At 42.6% G+C, this 26,714-nt stretch overlaps 2 protein-coding genes across 4 annotated transcripts; one reads left to right on the top strand and one right to left on the bottom strand.

Annotated features, from left to right (window-relative positions):
* Positions 1–462: 462 nt before the first annotated feature.
* On the bottom strand, positions 463–9,244 carry rhoaa (ras homolog gene family, member Aa). Of its 2 annotated transcripts, none has more exons than XM_031311553.2 (5): positions 9,138–9,244; positions 5,512–5,667; positions 3,597–3,717; positions 2,032–2,162; positions 463–1,180 (listed from the first exon to the last, which is right to left on the bottom strand). In XM_031311553.2, exons 2-5 carry the CDS (start codon positions 5,665–5,667, stop codon positions 1,007–1,009), a joined length of 582 nt encoding a protein of 193 aa, XP_031167413.1. In that variant the 5' UTR covers positions 9,138–9,244; the 3' UTR covers positions 463–1,006. The 2 variants fall into 2 exon arrangements, with proteins under 2 accessions (XP_031167413.1, XP_031167405.1); XM_031311545.2 differs by having other exon boundaries at positions 9,094–9,227.
* Positions 9,245–10,121: 877 nt separating this feature from the next.
* On the top strand, positions 10,122–25,390 carry tpx2 (TPX2 microtubule nucleation factor). Of its 2 annotated transcripts, XM_031311241.2 has the most exons (18): positions 10,122–10,240; positions 10,590–10,737; positions 12,680–12,808; positions 13,382–13,511; positions 14,059–14,139; positions 14,944–15,006; positions 15,418–15,537; positions 16,411–16,520; positions 16,756–16,904; positions 18,539–18,710; positions 18,802–18,940; positions 19,152–19,374; positions 20,776–20,871; positions 21,487–21,660; positions 22,160–22,306; positions 22,402–22,510; positions 24,206–24,372; positions 25,237–25,390. In XM_031311241.2, exons 2-18 carry the CDS (start codon positions 10,620–10,622, stop codon positions 25,345–25,347), a joined length of 2,238 nt encoding a protein of 745 aa, XP_031167101.1. In that variant the 5' UTR covers positions 10,122–10,240; positions 10,590–10,619; the 3' UTR covers positions 25,348–25,390. The 2 variants fall into 2 exon arrangements, with proteins under 2 accessions (XP_031167101.1, XP_031167088.1); XM_031311228.2 differs by lacking the exon at positions 14,059–14,139.
* Positions 25,391–26,714: the final 1,324 nt, after the last annotated feature.

Raw genomic sequence — 26,714 nt, 5'->3', positions numbered from 1 at the left:
GGTGCATCTGAACAGTTAGACACCCCCCCTGGCCCTGATTGGTGCATCTGAACAGTTAGACACTCCCCTGGCCCTGATTGGTGCATCTGAACAGGGAGCGGTGGATTTTTGTAAATCCCACTCCAGTCTGTAGGTGGTGCCAGAGGAGCTGGATTATTTTTTTTTTAATGACCTGCTTCATGTAGTTCTACTGGAACATAGGGTCAGTTTCAGCAGATATGACAGAAAGTTAGTTTTATAAGTCTTACCTACCGCACCTTTAAACGACATGTTTCCTCTGAACGGTGTGCAAGGGCTTTGAGTTATGTTGTCTCTCGTTTTGGTGGGTGTGTCTCTAGTTTACTGGCTGAGTCACAGGGGATACCCAATCAGCAGAGACGTGTCTGTACACTCGGAATAAAAAGGCACAGCGTTTGCGCACACACAAGTGTGTTCAATGTACCCCCATTTTAGTTAAAAAAAAAACGCGTTGCTATGTTTTGTCGGTGCTGAACGTGGCTCGGGTTGATAACCACCGTCATGTGACCGTTTAGCGTGATCGTGGATGTTAGGGGTTAGTGAAGCCAGATAAACCTAAAGATGTCCTGGATATGTTGAACTCGCTTCGTAGTACAGGCCTCAGGAGCAGGTCTCAACCCCAAACCATAGAGCTACGGTTTAGGTACAGACATTCAGAGAACTGGAAACCGTACGTACCCTCCCGCACTTTTAAAAGTATTAGTGAGAGAGATGTTTCGTTCACATTCTCTTCATAATTTCACGTCTGATGAATCCTGAACAAAAGATAACAGTACTTTTATTTGAAAGCTAAAAGCTATAACCTTGTACTTAAATGTATAAACTCCCTTTTCCCGTTGCATTTGACTTTCCTTTTTTTCCCCCTTTAGCCTGATTTGACTTTTCTCGCTCATCCCTGTAACGCGCCATACAGTTGTGCCCATATATATTTTTCTTGGCCTGGTTTTTGTTTGCCCCCGCCCCTCCCAATCCTGTGTGAGCTGACACTCTATAGCAGAAGGCAGCCGCCCTTCTTGCCTCGCCTCTTGGCCTGCAGCGCCGCCCTGGTGGCCATCTCAAACACCTCCCGCACGCCGTCCTTTGTCTTGGCCGAGCACTCCAAGTAACCGAAGGCGTTGATCCGGTGAGCCATGTCCCTCGCCTCGTCTGACTTCACCGGTTCCTGTTTGGATGAAAGTCCAAAGTCAAATATCTGTGCATTTGTAATTATTTTTGACATTCACTAATTGATACATTCTGTATTAGTGAATTAGATTTTTTTGTTTCTTTTTTTGAAAATAGTCATCTTTTAAAAGTATTGTATGTTATTTTAAAACATATTCTAAAAGTGCTCATATTATGCTTTTTGGCTTTTTCCCTTTCCTTTATTGTGTTATATATGTTTTTTTTGTAACCTTTACAGGTTTACAAAGTGAAAAAGCCCAAAGCCCACCCCAGATACTATATCATTCTCTGCTTCTGACTGGCTAGTAGTCCTTACCTAGGTACTGAGCATGTGCGACTCCCAACAAAGATGGAACAGCAGTGAGAGGTCTCACTCTGTAGCTAAAACAGAGAGCTCAACACACAGGGTGAAAAGAGGAGCTGCAGCAATGTGCAGTACAACAAAAATATGGTGTTTTCTGAAAATTAAACCATGTAAACCTATTCTGATATAACCTCTAAATACAATTATGAACCTGAAAATGAGCAAAATATGAGCACTTTAAAATATATTTTAAAAAGCAAATCGTCAATTTATGAATAAATGGATAATGAAAATAATCAGCTACAGTCCTACATAAATGATAAATATTACAGGAAAAGAGCCCCAAGATGGGAATTAAACTATAGTAAATGAAAGCTTAAGAAAATGTCCTTTTTTATCCATTTATATTTTTTTTACTCTGATGCAACAGTTCTGCAAGCAGTTGATCCTCCTTTGGTAGCATTAGCATGAGCTCGTGTGTGTACATAACTCCACAGGCTTGAAACAGCTGAATGAACTCCATGAAGTAAAAGGGCCTCGCTGACCTGTTTCATCTTCGCCAACTCTCGACGCGTGTGCTCATCATTCCGCAGGTCTTTCTTGTTCCCCACAAGAATGATGGGCACGTTGGGACAGAAATGCTTGACCTCAGGAGTCCACTTCTCTGGAATATTCTCTGCATCGGGCACAAGGTGGACGTGTTGAACATGGAGCAGACGCAAACACAACAGCCGTGTTCGAAACCGTTTCCTTTCACAGAAACCGTGCAGTGTCCAGTGTGTTCGCCATTTTGTAGTGGTGTTTCAATTCTCCGCGGTTAATTTCATTCACTGTATAGTCCACTATAAAATACCCACAATGCGCTGCTAATGTGAGTGTACATACCAAGGGGGTAAGCCTCTCTCCACAACGTGTACCTCCTACGGAGACATTTTGATGCTACCAAGCCATCACCTCCTGTTAGCATCCCATTGACTGCCATTCATTTTGACGTCACTTTGACAGAGAATAACTTTACATCTGAAGAGTTTAAAGACTCTATTTGTCCGTTGTTTATTTCTAAAGAAACACGACAATGTATAAAAGGCTCCATTACCTTGTACCTCACGTTATGGCTCCGTAGCAGACGTTTTTATAAAAATAGGCTAACGATTGGGTCATAACCACGAGACTTACTGTCTCATAGTAGAGGAATTACCGTATAGTACAGGAGAAGCTCTCAGGCAGTTTGGACTTCCATTAGTTGTTTAAGTTGAATTACTAATGTTAACTATCATTTTAGTGATCAATAATTAGCCTGTGTCTATGTTATCTCCTTACATATACCTACGCTCTCCGTCTCTGCTAGATTGGGAATGATTGAGATTTCTCTTGGCACAGCTACCAGAAGACTTCCAACTTTCAGACAGGTTGCTCACGTCACATCTACGTCTTCAAGCTCAGTTGGAGGCTGCTCAGTAACGCTCAGACATCACCGGGAAAGATCTTCTAATATCCTTCACTGGTCTCCGTCCAGAGACACGGGATCTGTTGGTCCATTTCTTTAACTGCGTATGGTATATACGATGTAGCCTACATTTTATTCCTGTATACCACAATGCAACGCGGTCGTGTTTTCCCGGAGGAGGAGAAGAAGAAGGAGAAGGACCCGCGAAAACTAAAAAAAGGAAGAATGGAGCGGGCTTTCGTGTCTAAACACTGGAAATTTAACATGCAACATATATAATATACAACCATTAACTATCCTCCTGAGTGCTCGCTTTGTTTCAGGGACGTATTAGAAGTATTTGTGTATCTGTTTGCTTACATAATGCTGTGCACGCCCGCCTCTGTCACACCAATAACCGACGCATCTCCTGACGCAGCGATGTTTTCAGTGATAGTGTACGAAATCTGGTTTGGTAATTTCCTATATAGTTCACTATTTAAAGGCATACTATGCAACTTTTCCAGCTTCGGTCCCTCTACAGGTTGTCTCACTGGAACTGCAGCTCGCAAGTATGCCTTTAATAAACACTATGTTGGGAATAGTGAGTGAGTGAATGAGGGAACGGTTTCGAACACAGCTACTGTTTGTGAAAAACAAAAATGACAAAGAGTAAAATCTCACCCAAACTGTCAGGGCTGTCGACGGAGAAACACATGAGGATGACATCTGTGTCTGGATAGGAGAGAGGCCTCAGTCGGTCGTAATCCTCCTGACCCGCTGTGTCCCACAGAGCCAGCTCCACCTGTAACAGGACTACATTACTACCAAGGACGTCACTATATACAGCAGTAGATCTTCATTAGGAATACATCTCCTGGGCTCAGGGGCATGCAAGTAAGAGGCTGTACACGTTCTGAATTTTGAGGCTAGTTTCAAAGATTATTCACTAGATTTTGACATCATGAAAGAGGGCAAGTCATGACGGACACTCCTGATTTGCATTATGAGGCATGGCTCTCTGATATATGCAAAGTAGGGCTGTCAAAATGAACGTGATAACGAGTTAATGCAAGTTAAAAAGTCAGAATCCTGAGATTTTGTTTTCATAATTCTGTCAGGAATAAAGGCTACATTAACATTTCTACATTTTGGTTTAAAAAAAGATTATCTTTTGCTACGTTTCCCCCTCTCATTCCCCCTGCTCTGGCGTTTCCCCCTCTCATTCCCCCTGCTCTGGCGTTTCTCCCTCTCATTCCCCCTGCTCTGGCGTTTCTCCCTCTCATTCCCCCTGCTCTGGCGTTTCTCCCTCTCATTCCCCCTGCTCTGGCGTTTCCCCCTCTCATTCCCCCTGCTCTGGCGTTTCCCCCTCTCATTCCCCCTGCTCTGGCGTTTCCCCCTCTCATTCCCCCTGCTCTGGCGTTTCCCCCTCTCATTCCCCCTGCTCTGGCGTTTCCCCCTCTCATTCCCCCTGCTCTGGCGTTTCCCCCTCTCATTCCTCCTGCTCTGGCGTTTCCCCCTCTCATTCCCCCTGCTCTGGTGTTTCCCCCTCTCATTCCCCCTGCTCTGGCGTTTCCCCCTCTCATTCCCCCTGCTCTGGCGTTTCCCCCTCTCATTCCTCCTGCTCTGGCGTTTCCCCCTCTCATTCCCCCTGCTCTGGTGTTTCCCCCTCTCATTCCCCCTGCTCTAGCGTTTCCCCCTCTCATTCCCCCTGCTCTGGCGTTTTCTCTCGCACGACAGCGGATCTGTGCGGAGTTTAGCATCACCCATGACGATTCTGATTGGTTTAAAGAAATGCCAATAAACCAGAGCACGTTTTCCTCCCATCCCGAATGCTGCGTGGAGTAGCCAGACCCTCCTTCAGCGCGCTTTGGAGGTCTTAGGGTCTGGCAAAGCAACACCAACCACAGAGTAACGTCAGACAATCTGCTTCCTGTTTACACCGGCACGCACATGACCAGTGTGTGTGTGTGTGAATGGTCATGTGATACGTGTTGTCAGACGTGTTAATGTGGACGGAGATTAGTTCTGCTACTGGAGCTAAAACTCTTGTGTGGATGGAGATCGTTTTTGTGTCTCAAAACACCGCTTCAAAATAAAAATGTAGTAGTGTAGACGCAGCCTCAGACTACACACTCCATGTCATGTAAGTAGGGCTGCACGATATGAGGAAAATGTCAAATTGCGATTATTTTGACTGATGTTGCGATTGCGATATGATTCACAAGATTGAAGGGAATGATCAAGTTTTTGGATTATCATTCTCATTTTCATTGAAACACAAATAAAAATGTACTATAGCCATGTAGTGTAATTTTTGCAAGAATCTGTACCAAACAAAGGTGTTTTCTGTAGTCTGTAGGATGGGATTTGTAGTCCCAGGACGTCTCTGCAGCACCACAATACTTCATTCAGAACGGTTTGACACATATTTTGCCTTTAACAAATATTGCGCCCCCTGCGATTTGGATATTACACTACTTCATATTGCGATTTTGATAAAATTGCGATTAATTGTGCAGCCCTATATGTAAGTGGATTACTGTAAATGTGGAGAAATAAAAACATACAATATTTGTCAGTATGATAAACAGCTTACCTGTTTACCATCCACCTCAATATCTGCCACGTAGTTTTCAAACACGGTGGGCACATAAACCTCAGGGAACTGATCTTTGCTGAACACTATGAGGAGACAGGTCTTGCCACAGGCTCCATCGCCGACTATCACTAGTTTCTTTCTGATTGCAGCCATCTGAAAATACAGAAGAAAATAAGACATTTACCAGAGGATCAGGGATGTTTACAGGCAAGTTCAGGCAGGTCAGAGATATAAATGACAGCTATGATTTACTTTTAACCAAAGTTAAGCTATTTGGTTTGTGGACAGCCCCAATCTTATAACTTATTATGGACAGCGGCAGTGGCGGTTCTAGACCATTTCAAATGGAGAGGCCAGGCTGGGGCCACATGCGATTTTAGGGGGAACCAAATATATTTAGCACCCTCCATAGGTTTGGTTCTACAAAAGACTAACGATACACATATAACAATTGACACCAGAATACCCATTCAGTGTTAACCTACATTTTATTTATCACTGCACATGAATAATATCCTCTCTTTGGGGACGAAAGTGGGTTTAAAAATGTATGAAAATATTTGCCACAGTTAAGGGGGGGGGGGGGGCAGAGGCTGAATATTTCAGGGGTACTGGCCACCCTTGCCACCCCCCCCCCCTCCCTGTTGACCCAAGTTAAAAAAGGCTCAACAGGAAGTGCTGGGGTGCATATTGAAATCATGGCTCACCCAAAATCTAATCGGCATGTTCTAGAGCTGGCTGATATGGAGAAAATCTAATATCACAATATTTACCAAATACCTCGATATCAATATTGTAGAGCTGATAATTGATGCTTTTACAACATATTGTACCGGCCGGCAGGATGCCCTTGTGTTGACTGTTCTGCACGGCAGTGCAAAGGATCATGGGACTAGGTTATTAACGGTTCCTGTCCTAGTTTAAGTGTGTAAATGACGTTCTGTTAGTATTTCCATTATGCATTTATGTTATCTAGCTTTTAGTCTTGATTTAGTGTTCATGTTTATTTGCATTTGGTGGGTTACCATGACTGAGACACTGGGGTAGGTTGATGACCTCTGTGTATCCAGTGTGTAGAGGATAAATAAACTTCCGTAGATTTCAATATCTCTGGCTCTTTGACTTCTTCCACGTAGCTCGCTACAGTATATACACAATGAGATTTTTGATAAATAATCATCAGTAATGTTGATACAATGACTAAGTGGGTAAAGGCAAAAATAGGACAGCTAGAACAGTCTGGTGAGTTCAGAAAATGACGTCACTTTACTGTAATGTAGCCTGAAAAACCAGGAAAAGACACTTATACGATAGTGAAGACATATTGCGATATTACGATATCTAAAATTTCAGACGATATCTAGCCTCATATATCGATAATATTGATATATTGTCCTAGCAAGTTCCAAAAATCACAAAAATAGGGTTGAGGCATTATTCTGTTTAGTTTGTGTTGTTGCAGTATTTCCTCTATGTTGGTTTTATAGTGGCGGCCCGCCATGGCAAAATTTCTGCCACCACGATTGTCAGAAATAGGGCTGTACAAAAAAAATGTAGCCTGACAAGCCAGACCCACATCCAGATGTTGGGTCTGGGAACTCACCATTGGCAGGGCTCAATCCGAGGGGCGGGATAAACGGTTGTCTTTCAAATTCCCTCTGCACGCAATAGGATAGCTCTACAACCAATCAGAGCAACGCTAGCTGTTAGATTCAACTTTTGCCGTATCCGGTCAGAAAAACTCTGAACTCATCTTCCTTTTTTAAGAATGATTTCTGTGCCGTTCTTGCCGTGAAGCTTAACTCCAAGTCTTCCAGGAGACCGCTGTTCCCAGCAGCAGCAGCCATAAGCCCCGCCCACCGACTCTATACACGATGTGATTGGCCTGACTAGAGTTTGGTTTTTCCAGCTCGCAAGCCAACGGAAAGTGCCTAGACCCCCCTGGCTGCAAATTAAATGTGCTGCCGCTAGGGTGTGTCTAGATTTCTAGGCTACAAAATATGTAGTCGCGGTTGCCTTTTAAATGATCCTGCCGCTCACACTGCAATTTAACAACAAGTAGAACTATTCAGAGGTCATTGGGCCCGTCCAGTTTAACTCCACATACTGTTGCGTTGATGTAGTTTATTGTCAAAACGTTCGCTTTCTTCCGAGTCGACTATTAAACGAACAGCTCCACCAAAAACGTCACCGCGGTGGGTCCATTCTGATTGGACAACGTTCAACTTGTCAGTTCTGTCGGCTCATCGTCCTGATATCACACATCTGGAAACACTAAAACGGTGAGTGAGTCAGTGTAATATTTCATTCTATACTTTGGGTTTTGGTTTCCCTTTGAAGAATTTCTTGTGAAAAATTCTGTTACTCCAGCATCCTCCTCTCAGCCACGATGGCCACCACCACTGACGACCGTGGCTGAGAGGAGGATGCTGTCCAGGCTTCAGTCCATCTTGGATAATGTCTCACACCCTCTCTACGACACACTGGCCCAGCTTCAGCAGAAGACTCCTCTTACCCAGATGCACCACAGGAAATCATTCCTGCCTGTGGTCATTAAACTTTACAACGCCTCCCTCGGAGAGTCAAACACCCCCTCTCTGTAATCTCTCTAACATAGACAATCATTTCTCTTTTTACTGCACTATTTGCACATTAACACTGTACATTTTGATCTTTTATATAGTATTACTGTATATTTGTTTTTAATATATATATGTTAAAGTCTGGATAATATATGTTGTTTGTATACCTAGAGTTGTAACAAAAATAATTTCCCCCTGGGATTATTAAAGTATTTCTGATTCTGATAAGTGCCCTATAGTTCCTCAAAAAAATACAGTTCAATCACAACTGAAAATATGCCTGCCCCCACTGCTAAAAAAAAGCCAATAGCAGTAAATTCATTGAACAAAACACATGACAATAAATCACAGTATATAACATGATGATTGACAGAATCACTCTCATTCCTTTTATCCAAATAACCTAAATCAACATGACATCTTGGTTAATTACAGTCATAGATATACATGTAAATATACCTATATATCTATCAGTTAGCATATGTTGATCAAAAAAAGATCTATCCATTGAACTGCTTAATGAAACTAGGCTGTTGTTGTAGCATCAACATTGTGCCAAAATAAGATTCAACCCAGATACAGATGTTTAGTGGATGGATCTCCTACTAATGGGCATTCATGTAATCTAACAGAAGTTGGCACGTTCTTCCGCTGTATTACAACTTCACTTCCTCACTGTTATTTACCTCTAATGTGAAGGCTTTTCTATCTGTCAACTTAACATATGGGGAATTACTTCACGTTACACATACCTTGCAATCCTAATGTTAGCTTAATCTTCATTAATATTCTTATTTGGCCTATGTTTTGTCACTGAATCAGTGGAGTATCGGCTAACTTTTAGCTAGCAGCAGTTTGCACCCCATCTAACGTTAAGGAAGCTAACTAATTAGCCTGCTAACTTCGCCTAGTTTTTCAGCTCGGACATTTGTAAATTTGTCAAGCTGGACATATCATATTTTAAGACCGCAATATATTGCTTGATTCAAGTACCTACCTTTGTATTATTCTGAGTAGCTAGTCCCGTAAACGTTATTTTACCGTTTTATTAGAGATCCTCGCCTTTCTTTAGTTTTCCTGTCGGAACTAACAGTCCCCGCCCCCTGACAGTGCCACGAAGCTTAAGCCCGCCCACACTACGTACTTTCAGCCAATGGGACACGGTGAAATCATGAGTGACTGGTAACTTAGCCAAACAATATAGCTAATACGTATGTTATACACAATCGTGTTGTTTTAGCCTAGATAAAGTTGTGAACATTATTATGTTTTATCCTCAGTTTGCGTTCAAACCTGTTGCTACTTGGCTTCCCAAGTAACATTACATATTCGTCCTTATATCCCAGTTTCTTTGTGAACATAAAAAAAAAGATATAACTTCTGGGTTGGACAGGTTTAAGGGTCCCCCACAGTATTTCCCCATGTTTTTGAGTCCAAGTGACTTATGGAAAGGACATTTGAAATGAGTCCAGTACTAAGCGAGACAAAACAAGCTACAATGTAAGTTATTGAGCAATTACGCACCTCCAATTTACATCCACAAAAGTGCTGTTTTTGCCACTGACTGGCTCAGATTATTGTTCTAAGTGTCTGACAACATTATGGAAGGATTTCTAAGGAGGTTGACCTTTTCGTTAAAAAGTAAAATATTTTTTGTTTAACATGCCCCAAATCGCCGTTGCCAAACCAACCAGACTCTATTTAAATAAACAATACTTTTAGCATGCACAGAGCCAGCATACTTCCACATGTAAATGTGAGAATTAAGACTTCTGACCATGCATTCGTTTTGGCAACAGAGAATTTCAACATAATATTTTACATGGTGATCACGTGGTCAGGACAAAGGAAATTGACTTGTATGAGGTATGAGCATGGATGTATTGAATAAGTGCCAATAAGTCTTTTTTTTTTTTCCAATCGATAATCAGATAAATGATGACGTCTACCCACTCCGATACACTGGGTGGCAGTATGCTTGTGATCCGCCAATAAACACACAGATGAAGGAGAAGAATAGCCAATAAGCGGCGAGCTGATCACGGCTGATTATCATAGTTGTTAGCCATTGGCTGGTTCAAAAGGAAGACGATTTGAGCGCTAACGGCTTGTTCGTTTGTGTTGCTCTGGGAACAGACGTTTCGGTAAGCATTTCGACAAACTTTACTTATTATTTAGCAGTACATCGGTAATTGTTTCCCTATTTTCAAAGTTTACCTTTTACTAATGCAATAGCAACATTACTGTAGCAATACTTGATGTGTTAGCTACGTTAAGTTGATAAGTTTTACGTTAAAATTACATTAACGTGACGTTGCAGCTGAACGTTAGTTAGTTAGTTAGCTAGTTCTTCACATAGTCCGCTAGCTATATGAAGAAAATACGACTCCCAAACGTTACTCAGTAGTTTAACGGTGGCTTTCATTAACACAGCAATTTACATTTGATATATTTCTAATTCAGGGTTTGTCGTGTTTATGGTTTCTTGTTTAGGTGAGCTGTCGAATACCATATTTTGAGAATATGGACAATAGCGACTCCGGTGATAAGTCTCATCTCTACGAATTTGATGCCCCGTCCCACGTCGTCGACCTCGTAACGTTACAACTGGAGAATGCCGAAAGCGAAGATAATTGGTTTGGTAAGTCTAGCGTTACCGACAATATTTTAATTTGACTGGTATTTAGTTCATGTTGAAGTGTTAAACATTGGTTAACATTTGCTCATTCAGCCTGGCAGCTGAATGCTTAGCCTCAGGACAAATGGACAATGAGTTTGTGTTGTTTTAGCTAGAATATAGTCCGTTACTCTGAAGAGCAAAGTGGTTGTGTTTCAAAAAAGAGAGAACTAGTTAACGTACAGGAAGTGAGTGACTTTGCTGCGGCTCACAGACATTGTCCTGACCCACACACAGCCTGGGGGTCGCTGTTAGAAGAGGGCTTTTAAGATTTTAGAGAAGAATAATCGGTTTTAATGGCCGGAGTCGTGTGTGTGTGTGTGTGTGTGTGTGTGTGTGTGTGTGATTATGTTCTTGATTAATCGGTTAAACGTTACTTGTTTGGTCTTTAAAATGTCAGAAATAGACCTTTTTCACGGCAGACATGTTGACATGTCATAGTAGGAAAAGCACAGGTGTATTCAAATACCATTAATGATGGCTGCATTCCACTTAGGAGAGGTCCTGGTATGGTGCACGCTGACTCACTGAAACAGCTTACTGGGACACTTGATGGAATTGAGCCATCTTTAAGGTTATCAATTTCAGCTATGCTTTTCCTACTATGACAAGTCCAAATGTCTGCTGTGGATAAAGGTCCATTGGTAAAAGATGTTGATCGGTGTTTCCCAAAGCCTAAGATGACTTCCTCAAATGTCTTTTGTCCAAAACTCAGATATTCAGTTTACGGTCAGAGGAGAGAAGAAACTGGAACGCTTCACATTTGGCAAGCTGCAAGATGATTGTTACACTTGTCTCATAAAAACTTATCAAAATACATTAGTTGGCGATTTATTGAATAGTTGACAACTAATCGATAAATCTTTGCAGCTCTATGGACCTTTTTCACAGCAGACATTTGGACTTGTCACAGTAGGAAAAGCACAGCTGACATTGATAACCTTAAAGATGGCTCAATTCCATCAAGTGTCCCAGTAAGCTATTTCAGGGAGTCAGCATGCACAATCCCAGGACCTCTCATCATTAATGAGTTTAGGATACACTTGCGCTTTTCCTACTGTGACACTTCAACATGTCTGCCGTGAAAAAGGTCTATTGTAAACAGTAAGACAATGGTGGAATGAATTAAAAATATATGCAAAGGAGTTACATGTACACTTGTGACACAAGTAAAGAGTTTAAAAGTAGAAAAAGGTAGCGCACAATCAAAACAAATGATGCTTGTAGTGCATTTCTTGAACTTAAAAAAACAAACAAATCAACAGTGGAACATTTTAAACTGAAGTTTCCCTTCCTACTTTTCCTGTTTGACCTGTTTTTTAAAGTTTTTTTTAATTAATCTTCAGAGCACAAGACAATAAGTGTTTACTTGCAAAAAGTTACGTGCAAAGTAACTGTTTTTGCACAGCCCTAGGTTGACCCGCTTCATGGTGTTGGTCTGAATGGGGTCTTACTGTTTAGTTTAGTTGACATTAGAGGGATGGGGGTCGGGGGGGCATAAAGGGCCATAATGTATCTGGATGGAAGGCCACAAGCCATAAAATGTTTGAAGAATTCCATAGTTCTTGTAATTCTTCACAGATAAAAACTTGCAAATTTAATAGGGAAGTTTACCTACAAGCACTGTGCTTTACATTACTGTAAAATTCGGATTAATTACTTTTTTAGCTCCACAAAATGTGTTTTTGTTATTACTGTTCAGATTTTACAGCACTTTCAAAATATGAGGAGAATAAGCATGAGCGTGTCAAATTCCATGGCGGGCCACAACAAAGGGAGCATGGGCCGAACTTGGTCCGCAGGCCCCAAATTGGGTGGCCTTGGATTAGAGTAGCCAATATTTAGGTTGAATTAACCATGAAATTTGTAAGAGTCCATTTTCTTGATCTTTGACTGTTATGTGCAGAACAACAGAGCGCTGGAACGGACGGCCACCTTAAAACTCCGAGGTCTAACCAGTCCTTCAGGAGAAGCCATGCGTCCGACCTGCCTCGAGCCATCGTAGCCCCGCAAGTCAAGACAGACGGGGACTCTGGTTTGTCATTTTATCATAGCTATTTACTAAAGATGCACTTTTTGTTCATATTTATTAAAAAAAAAAAAAAAAACTTAGTTACTCGGGGAATTGGAGAATAAAATGCTCTCCCCACTGTAGTCTTTAAGGTGGGTCTGTAAAGTAGCTTGCTCCTTCTGCAGACAGCAGCTGTAGTCAACGTGGATTCACAGCCGTTAACAATGGCTTCCAGCGGGTCCCTAATGGATCATTGAATCAATGCTGCAGGTATAAATAAAGGAATTCATCTGCAAAGACAAATTCTAAAAATTAATGAACACCAGTTTGATTTAGATTTCCTGAATTGCACAACAATCATGATTTTAGTTTTTGCAAATGAACCCTTCAAACATGTAGGTGAAAGACTTTCAGACTGACTTCTTGTTCTCTCATTTATCACAGTTACCTTTACTTTGTTATATGTTGGCATTGGAAAGATTGCATTGTCTCCTTTTGTGTCTATACAGTACAAAGACTATTTAAAGCTGAGCTTTCTCTGTTATTCAGTGAATGATCCTCATAACGTGAACACATATGGACTCTTCAATATTTCAGCAGTTCCTGGGACGTCCACCTCTCAACCTTCAAACATAGTCACATCCTGGGGGGATGGGTCTCCTGCTCGGACTGGTGCACGGCAAAGGACTCAGGCCACTGCTTCTCAACTTCCTGCCCAACCACGCAGGTGAAGTCCTTGTGATGGCTGCTCTTGTACACATAAAAAATGGCTGCCACTCTGTCCGTTCTGCTGCAGTGATTTTTGTATGGGAATGGCCTTTCTATTTTATTTCTATGGTCTTTTCTGATGATTCTGGCACAGTAGCGTGGGTAATCTGTTGCCTTACACCATGTGACAGTCCACAAGCAGACGAGCTAAGTGTGCCCTCTTGTGTCAGTCCCATACACTCACTGTTAGACTGTCTGTTCTGTGTGCATACATGGATATTCCTGTTTTGTACTGCCTTTGGAATTGAGATTACAACTTATAATTTACCTATCAAGTCGAGTTGACTAGCTATGGGGAATATTTTTCAGCCTGTAAAGACGGTTGTATAATGTCTGTGGCTCAGTTGTCTTGGTTTTGAGGCTGGAAGACTTTCACAGGAAAAACATTTCAACTGTAGGGAGGGTCTAACAAAAGGTGCTATAGAGTTGTGTATCATGAGATGTGCAGAACCAAGTGCTTGAAGAATAAAGTGTATAAATGTTTCTCATTAATTTATTCATTTTAGGGGGGATGGGTCTCCTGCTCGGACTGGTGCACGGCGAAAGACCACTCGGGCCACTACTAAACTGCCTGCCCAACCACGCAGGTAACATCCTTGTGATGGCTGCTCTTGTACACATACAAAAATGGTTCAAACTGTTGAAGGAACAGTTTGTATGCCTTTTTGAAATATGTGATGGATGGTAGTGTTCTGATGTGATGGGGAATGTTATTCCAAATGTATGTATGAAAAGGATTTCTGACCATAGGTTTTGTTTTTTTGTATTGGGGGGGGAACTGGAATGATTGTCTGAGGCGTACAGGTCTCATATTGTGTGCAGCAAGTTTTGGAGAAGTGCTATCTTGAATCTGAAAATGAGATGTAATAGCGTGGCTGTTTATGTAGTTCTGGTGAGTCTGAGCGTGGGAGTGCAATGGTGAGACCACTTTTGGAAGATTACTGTGGCGTTTGATTGTAATTTCCTTAGTGGTTAGAGACCGATTGGAAGACAGTAGGACATTGTTAAACACAATTGCATGTAGGGAGCTTTCAGAAAAGGAAAGATATGATCTAATATTATACACACAGTTTCTGATTCAGCTTTTTTTTTTTTTTTTTTTTTGTTAGATTAGAAATGTGTTCCCGTTGTGTATGGTGTGAATCAAGTAGCACACCAAGATATTTTGTCGTCTTTGGGACGACAAGATCTTGGTTTGCAAAGGTGACACGGTGCCTGTGGCTCAGAGTTGTCTTGGTTTCGAGGCTGGAAGACGGTTTCACAGATAAGGGGAAAAAAAAAACGAAAGATTTAAACTATAGGGAGGGTTTAACAAAGGGTGCTATAGAGTTGTGTATCATGAGATGAGCTTGAAAAATAGTGTGTGTAAATGTGTCATTTATTCATTTTAGGGTTTCAAAGCGTAAAGAGATGACCGGCGGGCCAGCCTCCCCACCGCCAAAGAAACCCAAACCGTAAGTGTTGTAATATTGTCATTATTATGCAGTGAACGTTGTCTGCCTGGATTTTGCACAAGTATTACCATACTTGCGACGGCTTTATCAGCATTAGCTCTGACTCAGGGTGACCTGAACAAGCTGCAGGAGCAGCATTGCTGCGCTCGGTTTCCACCGCAGCTCAGGCCCTCCGTCAAACATGCAGAGGAGGGGACAGAAGCTCACCCTTGGGTGCTTTCAATCACCAAAATTTGGCACGGATTTAACTTGAATCGGTCGGTTCCATAAAACCCACTGAACAGAGACTATAAGTCCAGAATCAACAGTTTCTTTTTACACTTTTACAGAACGCTCGCACATGAGAGGCCCTGTCAAAGTTGTCACTTTATTACCTTTTTTGAAGTTTTCAACTGTGGTTGTTTCTTCCAGAACTCCTCCTACTGCCCGAAAATCCAGTAGTGTCCTCCGCAGCAAGAGGCAGTCCAATGCCAGGAATGCGCCCAAGACACAGGCGGTGGCAGCAGCAGCTTCCACTACTTCAAACGCAGAGTGAGTCTTCTAACAAGGCAACCAGTGTGTCTCAGCCTCCTCCTGGAACCTCCTGTCTTATGATTACTTAATCGAAAACCCTGAAGGGACTGGGAGATCTGCTAATGGCTGCAGGCACCTCTCCAAAACACATTTCTCGCTCACTGTTTGTACATCCCAGTCGAGAAATGAATTTCCCAATTTTATACGACCCATAATCTGCCGATGATGATGCAACGGCAAGATGGATATTGCTTGGTGAGCTCCTATTGAAGCAGCACTTGATGTGCTGCAGCAGTGGTGTTTTCCACTTAAGCGTGATTTTTATGGTTCTGCGGAGGCTCCACGCAGAGCTTTCTCCGTAGCCTACGTAAGTGGCCTGAAGTTTATACTTCTGCGTCAATCTCTTTTTAAGAGAATAGCAGGGCCAGCATGTGTGTTTGTGTGTAGAGCAAGTGAGAGTTACGGTGATTATCTTCAGAGTGAGTAGTGACTCTAGAGTCATAGTGAGAGAAACAAAGTGTCTCCCCTGTTCTTTCTGAACACAGTGGGAAATCTGTATCAGGAAAAGTTGACCCTCTCCTTGATTTCATGTTTATGGCGAAGGAGAACCCAGACGTAGGTAGCCACAAGAGGCGCACATCAGGCTACGGCGTAGAGTCTGTGCCTCTACGTACGTTGCCACGGCGTAGATTTAATGCAGAAGCATAAATCGCGCTTAAGGGTCAGGTTATGCCAGAGAAGAACGTGTTTATACAACTTGTGATCCGTCCACATTAGACAGTGTTAATGGCTGTTTCTCCACTCTTTTTAATGAGTGATATGGAAAAGCAGGTTAGTGTATTTTTACTCATGAATAATGTGTTTTTTTTTTGGGGTTTTTTATATAAACAGGCCAAATAGCTCAGAAGAACAGGAGCTGGAGCGCATCAGGGTCCTCCAGAGTGAAGTAGCTCTGCATCGCAGGAAGAACGAGGCCAGCTACAAAGCTGCTCTGGCTGGCAGTGAGTAGACTTTACTGACTTTATGTGCGGCTGCAACAAGACAACTAGGGCTGTCATCGACTAAAGAAATTCTTATTCGACTAAGACCAAAGCGACCGATTAGTCGACTAATCGACTAAGAGGTGGCAGCCCTACAGACAACAGCCTTTTGTAAATGTGCTGGCTAACCAGCTGTTTACCATTTCATACCAAAGATTTGAAAGTTGTGCTTCAGGTTGACTCTACAACTTTTCAGTTCCTCCACCAAAGAAGATGGTGCTGTCTGCGACTGTGCCTAAAGAATTCCACTTCAATGCAAACACCCGCGCTAAGGCCACAGCTTCATCCAGTGCAGCCCACAAGGATGTGGACTTTATCAGTCAGCTCCGCAAACCCTCCTCCCAAGTAAGCACTTCATAATGGTGACTCCTTTTCTTTCTTTTAAAGTTATAGTGCAACCTGAATGGCCCAGCAGTCCAACCCAGAGCACTAATGGTTCACGTAAGACCTGTTAAATGTCAGTGGATCCTCTAAACCAGGGCTGTCAAACTCAATTTCACGAAGGGCCACACTGGGAATTACATGCTTATTGACATGCTTTTATTTAACAAAAGTCAATTAACTTTGTTATTGCATGTCTCATAGCTTTCTCCCATACAGTTTGGTCAACATAAAACCCTAAAAAAGTCAGCAAAATTTCTTGGCCATCGTAGAATTTGGCAAGTCATGAAAAACAAACATTACATTTTTAAAAGCAGCTGCCACCCAGCTGACTCACCACAACCTGTTTCACAGCCTGAATATTAAAAAACTCACTGCTTCTGCAGAGAATTCTAAGTCTCAAAGTCGGCAAATTTGTCAAATTCTGCACCGCTGTCGCATAATTACAGTATGAAAAACAGTTTCTTATTTTTTTTTTTTTGGTGTGGTGAGTTTGACACTGTGCTCTAAACGCAACAGACAGCTGGATAAATGCAGCTTCCCCTAAATGTCTTCAGCAAAACCCAAATGCTTATTGTTAGATGGAAACTACTAGTTTATAAAAACCTTGGCTTCCAGCACACATTCATAAGAGTAAAATCTTACTGAGGAAAAACAGGGTGTACCAGGGCTTTTTAGAGCACTCATTAGCATATCAGTGTCACGTTATAACCACAACTCTTTGTCTCTGGAGTTTCATACGTACGGGCAAACAAACATCAGTGCTAGCCCGCCAGGCAAAGTGGAAGGCCTGGCTCCGCTGCCGCTTCGTCTTCCGACTAGAGGCCAACCGAACTATCGGTATCTGCATTTATAATGGCCGATTTAAAAAAAAAAAAAAAATAATAAATAAATAAATAAATAAATAAAATACATTTATGACAAATGATTCTGATAATGGAATATTAATAAAATAAAAATGAAACACCCTTCAACCATGTTGTGTTGGTGTTAAGTAGTTTGTCCACCAGAGGGCGCGCTACAACCTCCCTGTTGGGGCTGAAGTTTATTTTTATACATTTTATCAGAACTTTAATATATTTTGATGTTCCTCTGTTCTGTTACAATAGAACTATTTTTAAACTGCATTATCATATTTTAGTGAGGACTCATAAATAACTACAAATAACTAATGTTAGGGAAATCTGTTTTTCTGGATTTTTAATTTTTTTTAAATGTGTATATCGGCCGATATCAGAATATCGGACTTTTGAATCATCAAATATTTGTATCGGCCTTAAAAATCCTTAATCGGTCGAGCTCTACTTCCGACCAGCCCCGTCCAAGGACCAGTGTCGATTATGGTCGCTGCTCCGCTATCAGTTCATTATTAACATTACATCACATTAAATACGCGGACAAAACATCACCGCTACTTGATTGAAAATTGGGGGAAAGATGATACGTTACGTCATTCAGATGAACGCACAGGTTTCTTCCCGACTGTCTGACTGTCCCAAACCTAGGAAAGTAATTCCAGACAACCAAAGTTGCACATGGACAACTTGACTCACAAGAAACCTACACTTTTTACAGTTGCACCCCTTTTCTTCCACTAGACCAAGGCTTCGAGAGGTGCCACAGTGCCCAAACCCTTCAACCTGTCGACGGGCAACAAGAGAGAGGCGGACGAGCCGGCTGCCTACGTGCCCATGGCTCAGCAGATAGAGCGCTACTATAAACGAACCCCTGACCGCTACCATCTGCGCAGCCGCAATACTCGAGACGGAGGTGTGCAGGATGTTTACATTTTGTTTTTAAAAGTTTATTTTTTCGGTGCCGTTGGGGCTTTAATACAACCCAGGGTTCTGTTTATTCTCAGGGCCGTCTGCAGTGAAGGGTGATAAGCTGAAGCTCACGCAGCCGCACACGCCACACCTGTTGACCCGCCAGAGGAGCCGGCCGACCAACGTTAAGAGCAGCGCTGAATTGGAGGAGGAAGAAGTGGAAAGACTTCACAAGTAACAACCTTTTTTTACTGTAGTGTTTAACCCTTGTGTTGTCTTCCCATCGACCGTGCAACTTTTTGTTTTTCTGGGTCAAAATTTAAACCATTTCTTTTTTTTCCCAACATTTTGATCATCTTTTTCAAAACTTGAGAGATTTTTGGCTTCACCGTTTGTACAGCGGGAGGACGAGGCATCTTTTTACAGTCTATGGTTTCAATCGCAGGTTTAAGTTCAATGCCCTGGAGCTGAACAAGAAGATTTTGGAGGGCGCAGAGTGCCTGAAGAGGCCCGCGGTGAAGGAACCCACCGTGCCTGAAGGCTTCGAGCTGCAGATTGATAAAAGGATCCACGAGAGACAGGCGACCAAGAAGCCTCAGGAAGGCGAAGAGAAGCCGCACACCTTTAAAGCCCAGGGTCTGCCCATAAAGATCCTGGAGGGAGTAGTGGTGAGTTTAAATCATGTGCAGCCGTTAAAGGGTATTTCCGTGTGAATGTAGTGTACAGTAAAGGGTGTAAATCACAAGTTTTATCGTGACGCAAATAGGATATTGATTCTTTTGGATGATATCAGTCTGACAAATACGATTTCAATTCAGTGGCCTGCGATCGTTATGAGACGACATCATGCCCATTAACACAATCAGTTACATTTATATCAACTCAGAAAAAGCATGATTTGGCAATTTATTACTGAGCTCTTCCAGACATTTAAATGTGTAAACTTTTTATTTTCAACATACAGACACTACAGCTCAATATACACACAAGCAACAAAAGATGTGATGTGGAGATGCAAAAAAAAGGGGCTTAATCTGGGCTCTCTCCAATTAGGGTTTCACAATATTGATAAAATGTGATATTGTGATATCATTAATTTTGATATTTTTAAACATATGTAAAGTTACAGAAAAACACAAAGTAGATTCATAACAAATTAAACAAGTTTTCTTACAACACAAGGTTTATTTCATATATTGGACCGGTCCAACATGAATAAATAAGGACCATGTCTACAGAACAGGACATGTTCTACTGGTTGGACAGTATAAAATAAATAGAACAGGACACAACTTTTCTTTCTCTTCTGAGTCGTTTTATTTCTTCACTCACACTGTCACTCTGAAATATGCACACATGTGGTACGCTCCTGGGTTTGTCACGTAGTGGCCCCGTGTGCTGACTTGCACTAACGTGCAAGTGGCACGGTAACTGGCCAATGAAATGATCATTACAGCGTTTCAAGCTAAGCCACACAGCCGACGGACGGAACGCAGCGCTCCACAAAATATTGCATACTTATTGCGAGACTTTCGATATAATATTGCGATAACGATATTGAGTCGATATATCTTGCACCCCTATCTCCAATACATTACTCGGAAGGAGAGAGGGCTTAAAAACTAAACTAAAATTGCACGCAATATCAAGTCAGAATAAATGGGAACGGTTAAATATTAGGCGTTACATGGGTTGTTTACAAGACATCCCATAGGCATAACATAGCACAGACAAACACCTTAACCACTTTCTTAAATTGTTTAAGTATTGGCTTTGAAAAGTCTGGTAAAGCTTTCTTATCACTGAACCTCCGTAGGTTAAACCAAACTGTAGTTGAGATGTTCAACAGATGGGGCTGAGTTTGTAATTATTTTGAGTGGCATAATGGTGAAGTGGCTGGTAACTCTGAATAAATATAAAGTGTACCTTTCAAAATAAAGGCGCGTCTTTAAGATATGTATCAATATTTTCACTTTGAATGGATGAAATTGGATGAATGATCATTGAATTGATCCAACTCTATGTACCGTTACACTGCTCGCATACCAAGGATTTCCTTCTCCAAACAGGGATTGCCGGAGAAGAAAGTTGTGAACCCCACCGTGCCGGAGTCTCCGGCCTTCCTCCTGAAGAAGAGGGTTCGTAAGAACGCCGAGGTTGAGGAGGTAAGCGCACATCGGTCTGTCTTTTTAACACAAAGCTGCTCAGCTCCTTTTTTTTTTCTTTTTTTTTTTTCCCCCCCCCTCACTCCCTTCACACACATTCAGTGCGTTTACATGCACAGCAGGAACGGCGTATGGTGAATAACTACTGCCAGTTCTCCCCGTATACGTCAGCGGGGAAGAATGACGGAGTAACTCTACCTCCGGTACAGTAGGCCGCGCTCTGCCAACGCACAACCTGCTTTTTCTTCCGGTTGACCCATGTTGTCAACATTGCACCCATCAGCCTTTCAATTAGTAAAATTGAACAACTTAATGTGTCATTAACACATTCTCGCCACAGCGTAGGAACGCACAGTGTTCACCCCTACGACTGACATCTTGTTTGACTCATATCAGTAACATGATATATAATGGAGATGGCACGCACTATAATACCCCGGTTACTGAAGGACTTCTCTACCTCTATAACCAGCGTTATTAGAGGTACAGTGTTTACGTGGCGTTTGAGAAATCGGGTGTTGCCTTAACCCGACTATAATCTGTTTTTAAAAACTGCTGTTAAACGCACTGACTTTTCTTCGACTTGAGGTAACCAACCCCTCCTCTTTTGGCCAGGTAAAGCAGCCCTCTCCCATCAAGGTCCCCCCAGTGCCTCATTTCGGGCTCCCCTTCCAGCCCCAGCTGCAGGAGAACCACCACGTGGAAGTCTGTCCGTTCTCCTTTGAGGAGCGAGATCAACAGAGGAGGGCTCTGAAGGAGAAGAGGCTGGAGGAGCAGAGAAACGAAGAGGTGGGAGTCTATAACAGAACCAGTGTCCATACAGCAGGGGTCTTGAACCTTGTTTAAGCCTAGGACCCCTTAACTAAGAGATGGAGCAGGGACCCCCTACCACATGTTGTATAAAATTAAGTTGGGCCTACAGTAACATGCAGGGCGGCCTAAAGCCTTCGTACATAGAACAGTAAGGTTTTTAAAATAGCCTTAACTGTTGGCATGATTTTAAAAATGTTTTTCATTTTAAAACTATCTGTGGATGGCTGTTAGTGACTACCTAGAGGCCTCAGTGTGGATTTATATTTGCTAATATGTTGATTCATGTTAAGACTTGAAAAAAAAATTACTTTAATTTTCTTAAATTAACCCTGCGTTGACTCTTTGGCAGTGCTGGAAGAAATACTCAACTTTGATTTAAGTAAAACTTAAAAAAACAACCTAACTGCATTCAAATGTTCACTTGAACTATATTTCCTATAAAATGAAATGCCTTTCTCTTGTTTTCCTTTTCCAGGTTCCACACTTCAAGGCCCAGCCCCTGCCGCACTTCGACACGGTCGTCCTCCCCGAGAAGAAGAAGGTGGAGGCCACCAAGCCCGAGCCCTTCAGACTGCTGCTGGATGAGCGGGGGGCTGTGAAGAGCAGTCGCTGGGAACAGATGGTACGACCCACACACTCTGCCCCCGCACGCAGACTCTCAATCAACTTTACCTCGTCTAAACTCCAACATGACCGCTGTGCTTTCTTTATTTGCAGGTTAAAGAAGAGCAGAAGCGAGAGGAAGGGGCAGTATTTAAAGCCAGACCCAACACGGTCACTCATAAAGAGCCTTTCCAGCCCAAAAAGGAGGCCCGGGCTCCAGTGGGTAAGCTGTGAGCTGCACCGCCAATCACTGACCCCGACCTGTGGAGTCAGACACACTGACGTGCTTTGATATGGTCGGATTACTTTTTACTTGTCAACTTTTCACATTGTACATCTGCAGGAGAGGACTAAAACTAGGGCAAGAGCAAAAAGGATAGGTAGTAAATACAATAAGCAATAATCATGGACATGGTTATGCAAAATCCAGTCCTTCCAGAAAAATGCAGAGTTTTTTTGTGATTGAGGGCAAAATCCTTGATTATGCGGCACGTTTTCTTAAAAAATGCGATGGAATATTTATGCGATGAAATTGCGGGAACTTGCAAAAACTGGTTTCATCGTGGCTTCATCGCGGGGTTTGCAGCTTTTCGATGTTCAGGTTGCGTAATTACGTCACTTCATAACGTTCCCATGGCAACGGGAAAACGGCTGCTCTTGTGTGAAGTAAACGCAACATTTTTCAACTTTCTGCTAAGAAAAGTGACTTTTTTGCAACAAAAATGCAGGGATTATGAAATCATGCAAGCCCCGCATATTTTGCGCGGAAATCGGCAATTTATGTGGCGAAAGTGCGGCGTATTTGGAAAAAATGCGGCCCCCGCATAAATATGCGGACTTTGGCTGATTATGCGTTGAATTATGCGATCGCATAATTGCGTTTTTCTGGAGGGACTGAAAATCAAAGCTGTGTATACACATCATATAGGTACACATCACAGAGCTCTCTCTTCGCCATGTAAACGGACCATTTCCCCCATTCTGTTTTCTCTCTCCCAGCTCTTTTTGGAGCCGTATAGAAAAAGTCATCTGTTTGAGTATGTGTAGTTCTGATATAAGTTTAACACTGCTAATCAAAAACGTGCACAACTGACTGGCTGACAGCTCAGACACACAGTAGTTCCAGTAAATAGTTGATCCCACCCTCTGTATACCGTCTCATGACCCCGGTCAAACCTCCTGAAGGCTGCGTCAACGTGTGTTCCTGTTGCCCGGAGGAATACGGCAGAGTACCAACATTTGATTAATTTTAGGCACCAGGCGAACTGCCTTCACAGTATTGAAAAATGCCTCGTCATTTAATACCAAAGGAGTAAATCTCATTAGGGTCGGGAGCCAATAAGCACGCAGCGTGCTTCTACCAAGATCTAATAATGTTGCTGATTGGCCGTCTGCCATTACACGATGTAGCAGAATTTCCAGAAACGCCACGTTGTTATGAGACTAAAGGGGAAGCTTAGACAACATCAACAAGGTTCAGCTAAACCAATGCCTCCAGCCTGAGTTTAAATCCTCCTTCAGGAGATGGAGACGGGAACTTAGAGTTGGGACGACGCTGCACAATAACACATCCTGCTTAAATGTCTCGTCAGCTGAGTGCTCATTAAATGCTCACGTACAAGTCATCAAGGTCTCCCGATCCTTCTTCACGTACGTATGTGATTGACTTGTGCTGCTCCTTAACAGACGTAGAGGCAGGCAGGAGAAACTCTACGTTATGCACGGCGACGGGGCGCACGTGTGCGTCACATAGATGTTAGAGCTTTAATAAAAAACAATTGTACCACAATGTTGTATAAAGTGGATTTTATAAGATGAGTATTGGAACAAAGTGTGGTTCAGGAACCGGTATAGCAGACTCTGTATCAAAGGTTTTGACCACTACGCTGCTCCTACTAAAGAATGACTTGCTCCTCAGCTGTGGAGGCCTTTGAGCTGTCGACGGAGCGGCGGGCGCACGAGCGGCAGGAGTTTGAGCGGCTGGCCAATGAGAAGGAGGCGTTCAGGATGCGCATGGAGGAGAAGCAGAGACAAGAGGAGGAGCAGAGGCAGAAAGAGGAGCTCGCCAGGCTGCGGCAAGAACAGGTGACTGCACAACACGTTATTTAGAAGATTACTGACTCAGAGTGAGGCTATGTTTACACTGCTACGTTTTGGTTTTTTAAGCCAAGTGTTTTTAGCTCCAGTAGAAGAACTAATCTCCGTTTAAACTAACACGCCCAAACCAAAATATCTCATCAACATTCTGGTATACTGGGCATTAACAGGAGGCAGCGTGGAGAATCCTCCCACTGCTGCTAGCTGCCATGGTAACGTTAGACAAGTCTCAGAGACAGAGACGTCGTGACCCGATCAGACGGCAAAACTTTGGCGTCAGTGTCTCCAAAGGTCTCCGTTTGAGGACGTTGAGACTGAAACACAACCCCGCAGACTACCAACCAAACGGGGTCAGAAGAGTTTTTAAATGTCTCCGGTTTAGGGGCTCGAAACGCCAGAGCAGGGGGAATGAGAGGGGGAAACGCCAGAGCAGGGGCAATGAGAGGGGGAAACGCCAGAGCAGGGGCAATGAGAGGGGGAAACGCCAGAGCAGGGGCAATGAGAGGGGGAAACGCCAGAGCAGGGGCAATGAGAGGGGGAAACGCCAGAGCAGGGGCAATGAGAGGGGGAAACGCCAGAGCAGGGGGAATGAGAGGGGGAAACGCCAGAGCAGGGGGAATGAGAGGGGGAAATGTAGCAAAAGATGTTTTTAAACCAAAACATAGCGATGTAAATGTAGCCTGAGAATAGTGTTTCTCTGTAAAATGTCGAGACTTTGTGGAAACTGCAGCTTTGTAGTCCGGGTCAGGCTGTGGTCTGGGTCAGGCTGTGGTCTGGGTCAGGCTGTGGTCTGGGTCAGGCTGTGGTCTGGGTCAGGCTGTGGTCTGACGCAGCTTCTCTTTATCTCTGCAGGTTCACACTGCTCAACCCATCCGTCACTACAAACCTGTAGCCGTGAAGAAGAGTGAGGTTCCTCTAACGGTCCCACAGTCTCCTAACTTTTCGGACCGCTTCCGCTTGTGATCAGCGGCTTTAATTTACAGAAATCTGCTTCTTTTACCACTTTGTTTTAAATGTTTTCATCTTTCTAAAATGACTTTACATTTTTTAGATTGTTAGTCTGTAGAGTACTGGATGTAAAGTTGTTAATGTGTATTTGAAATGCCCAAAGCTCTGTTCTGTCTATTCCATGTTGAGCTTTGGATCGTAACCACGTGCTGTACAGTATATTCTCTCCTTTTCTTTTTCTATCTTCATGACAAAAGCGCTTTACATTTGGTCTGTGATGTGCACACACTTTGAACCAGTTAACTCGCCAAGCCACCCCATATTCTCTTAACCAGTTTCTTTTTTTTTCCTTTTTTTTTTTACTCAATAAAATGTTACAAAATATTCCCAATGATTATGGACATTTATTATTTGATAGTCTGACAGAAGTTAACTTTGCAGTAATGGCAGTACATGGAAGTAGATCTGTAAACTTGGAAAACTCAACATTGTGTGGCGTAAATCCTTATTACTGGTTTATTATTTAGAAACTTTGAAACGGTTAATTGATTTGTGTAATTCTTGTTTGGGAATATGCAGCGATGGATTGCAGAGAAGGGATTTCATTTCCAGGTTCAGTTTGCAAGATCCTTTTTAAACTATGAATCATTTTTTTAAAACCTGAAAATGTTAAATGGCCTTAAAGCAACACTACGAATATTAATATTCTGAGCCTTAAGTCAATTATTTTTAGTGTGCAGATGTACCTGTATAGGCAAGGCAGCTTTATTAGTTTAGCACATTTCAGCAACATGGATGTTGGGATATCTGTAGGATCCTTTCCACCATGTTGTCAGACACTGAGAATAATCGGAGCCTGTCAGAGGTAAAGCCTCACTTTGGTGGGTGTAAACTGAAGTTGTGCAATTGCCCAATTTCTTGCATTGTAGCTTGTTTTAAAGATTGTTGTACCCATCAGTCCTTTCCTTTTTGAACAGATGTCCGTCCTCTTTCTTTGTGTTGGTGTTCTAACCTCTGGTGGATTTGTGAGGACTATGGTTAACTGCTCCTCAGATCTCTGCAGGGTAAATCCAGACAGCTAGCTAGACTATCTGTCCAATCTGAGTTTTCTGTTGCACGACTAAAACAACTTTTGAATGTACACACACCGGTGCTCTGTGCTGCGCTTAGTGCTGCCCAAGACGATTGTGATTGGTTTAAAGAAATGCTAATAAACCAGAGTTTTGTTTTTTTTTCCCCCTCCCAACCAAGAATGCTGTGTGGACTAGACAGACCCTCCTCCTCAGCGCTGTGGAGGAGGGTCTGGCAATGTGAGACTACATCAACAAAAACATGGGAAAATAGGATCCAGGTTGAGGGGGGGGGGGGGGAAAGCAAAGTTG

Source organism: Sander lucioperca, chromosome 12 (genome assembly GCF_008315115.2).
Source record: "Sander lucioperca isolate FBNREF2018 chromosome 12, SLUC_FBN_1.2, whole genome shotgun sequence".
Lineage (NCBI taxonomy): Eukaryota > Metazoa > Chordata > Actinopteri > Perciformes > Percidae > Sander > Sander lucioperca.
Note: the sequence above shows the minus strand (reverse complement) of the source record. Positions and strands in the feature narration are given on the sequence as shown.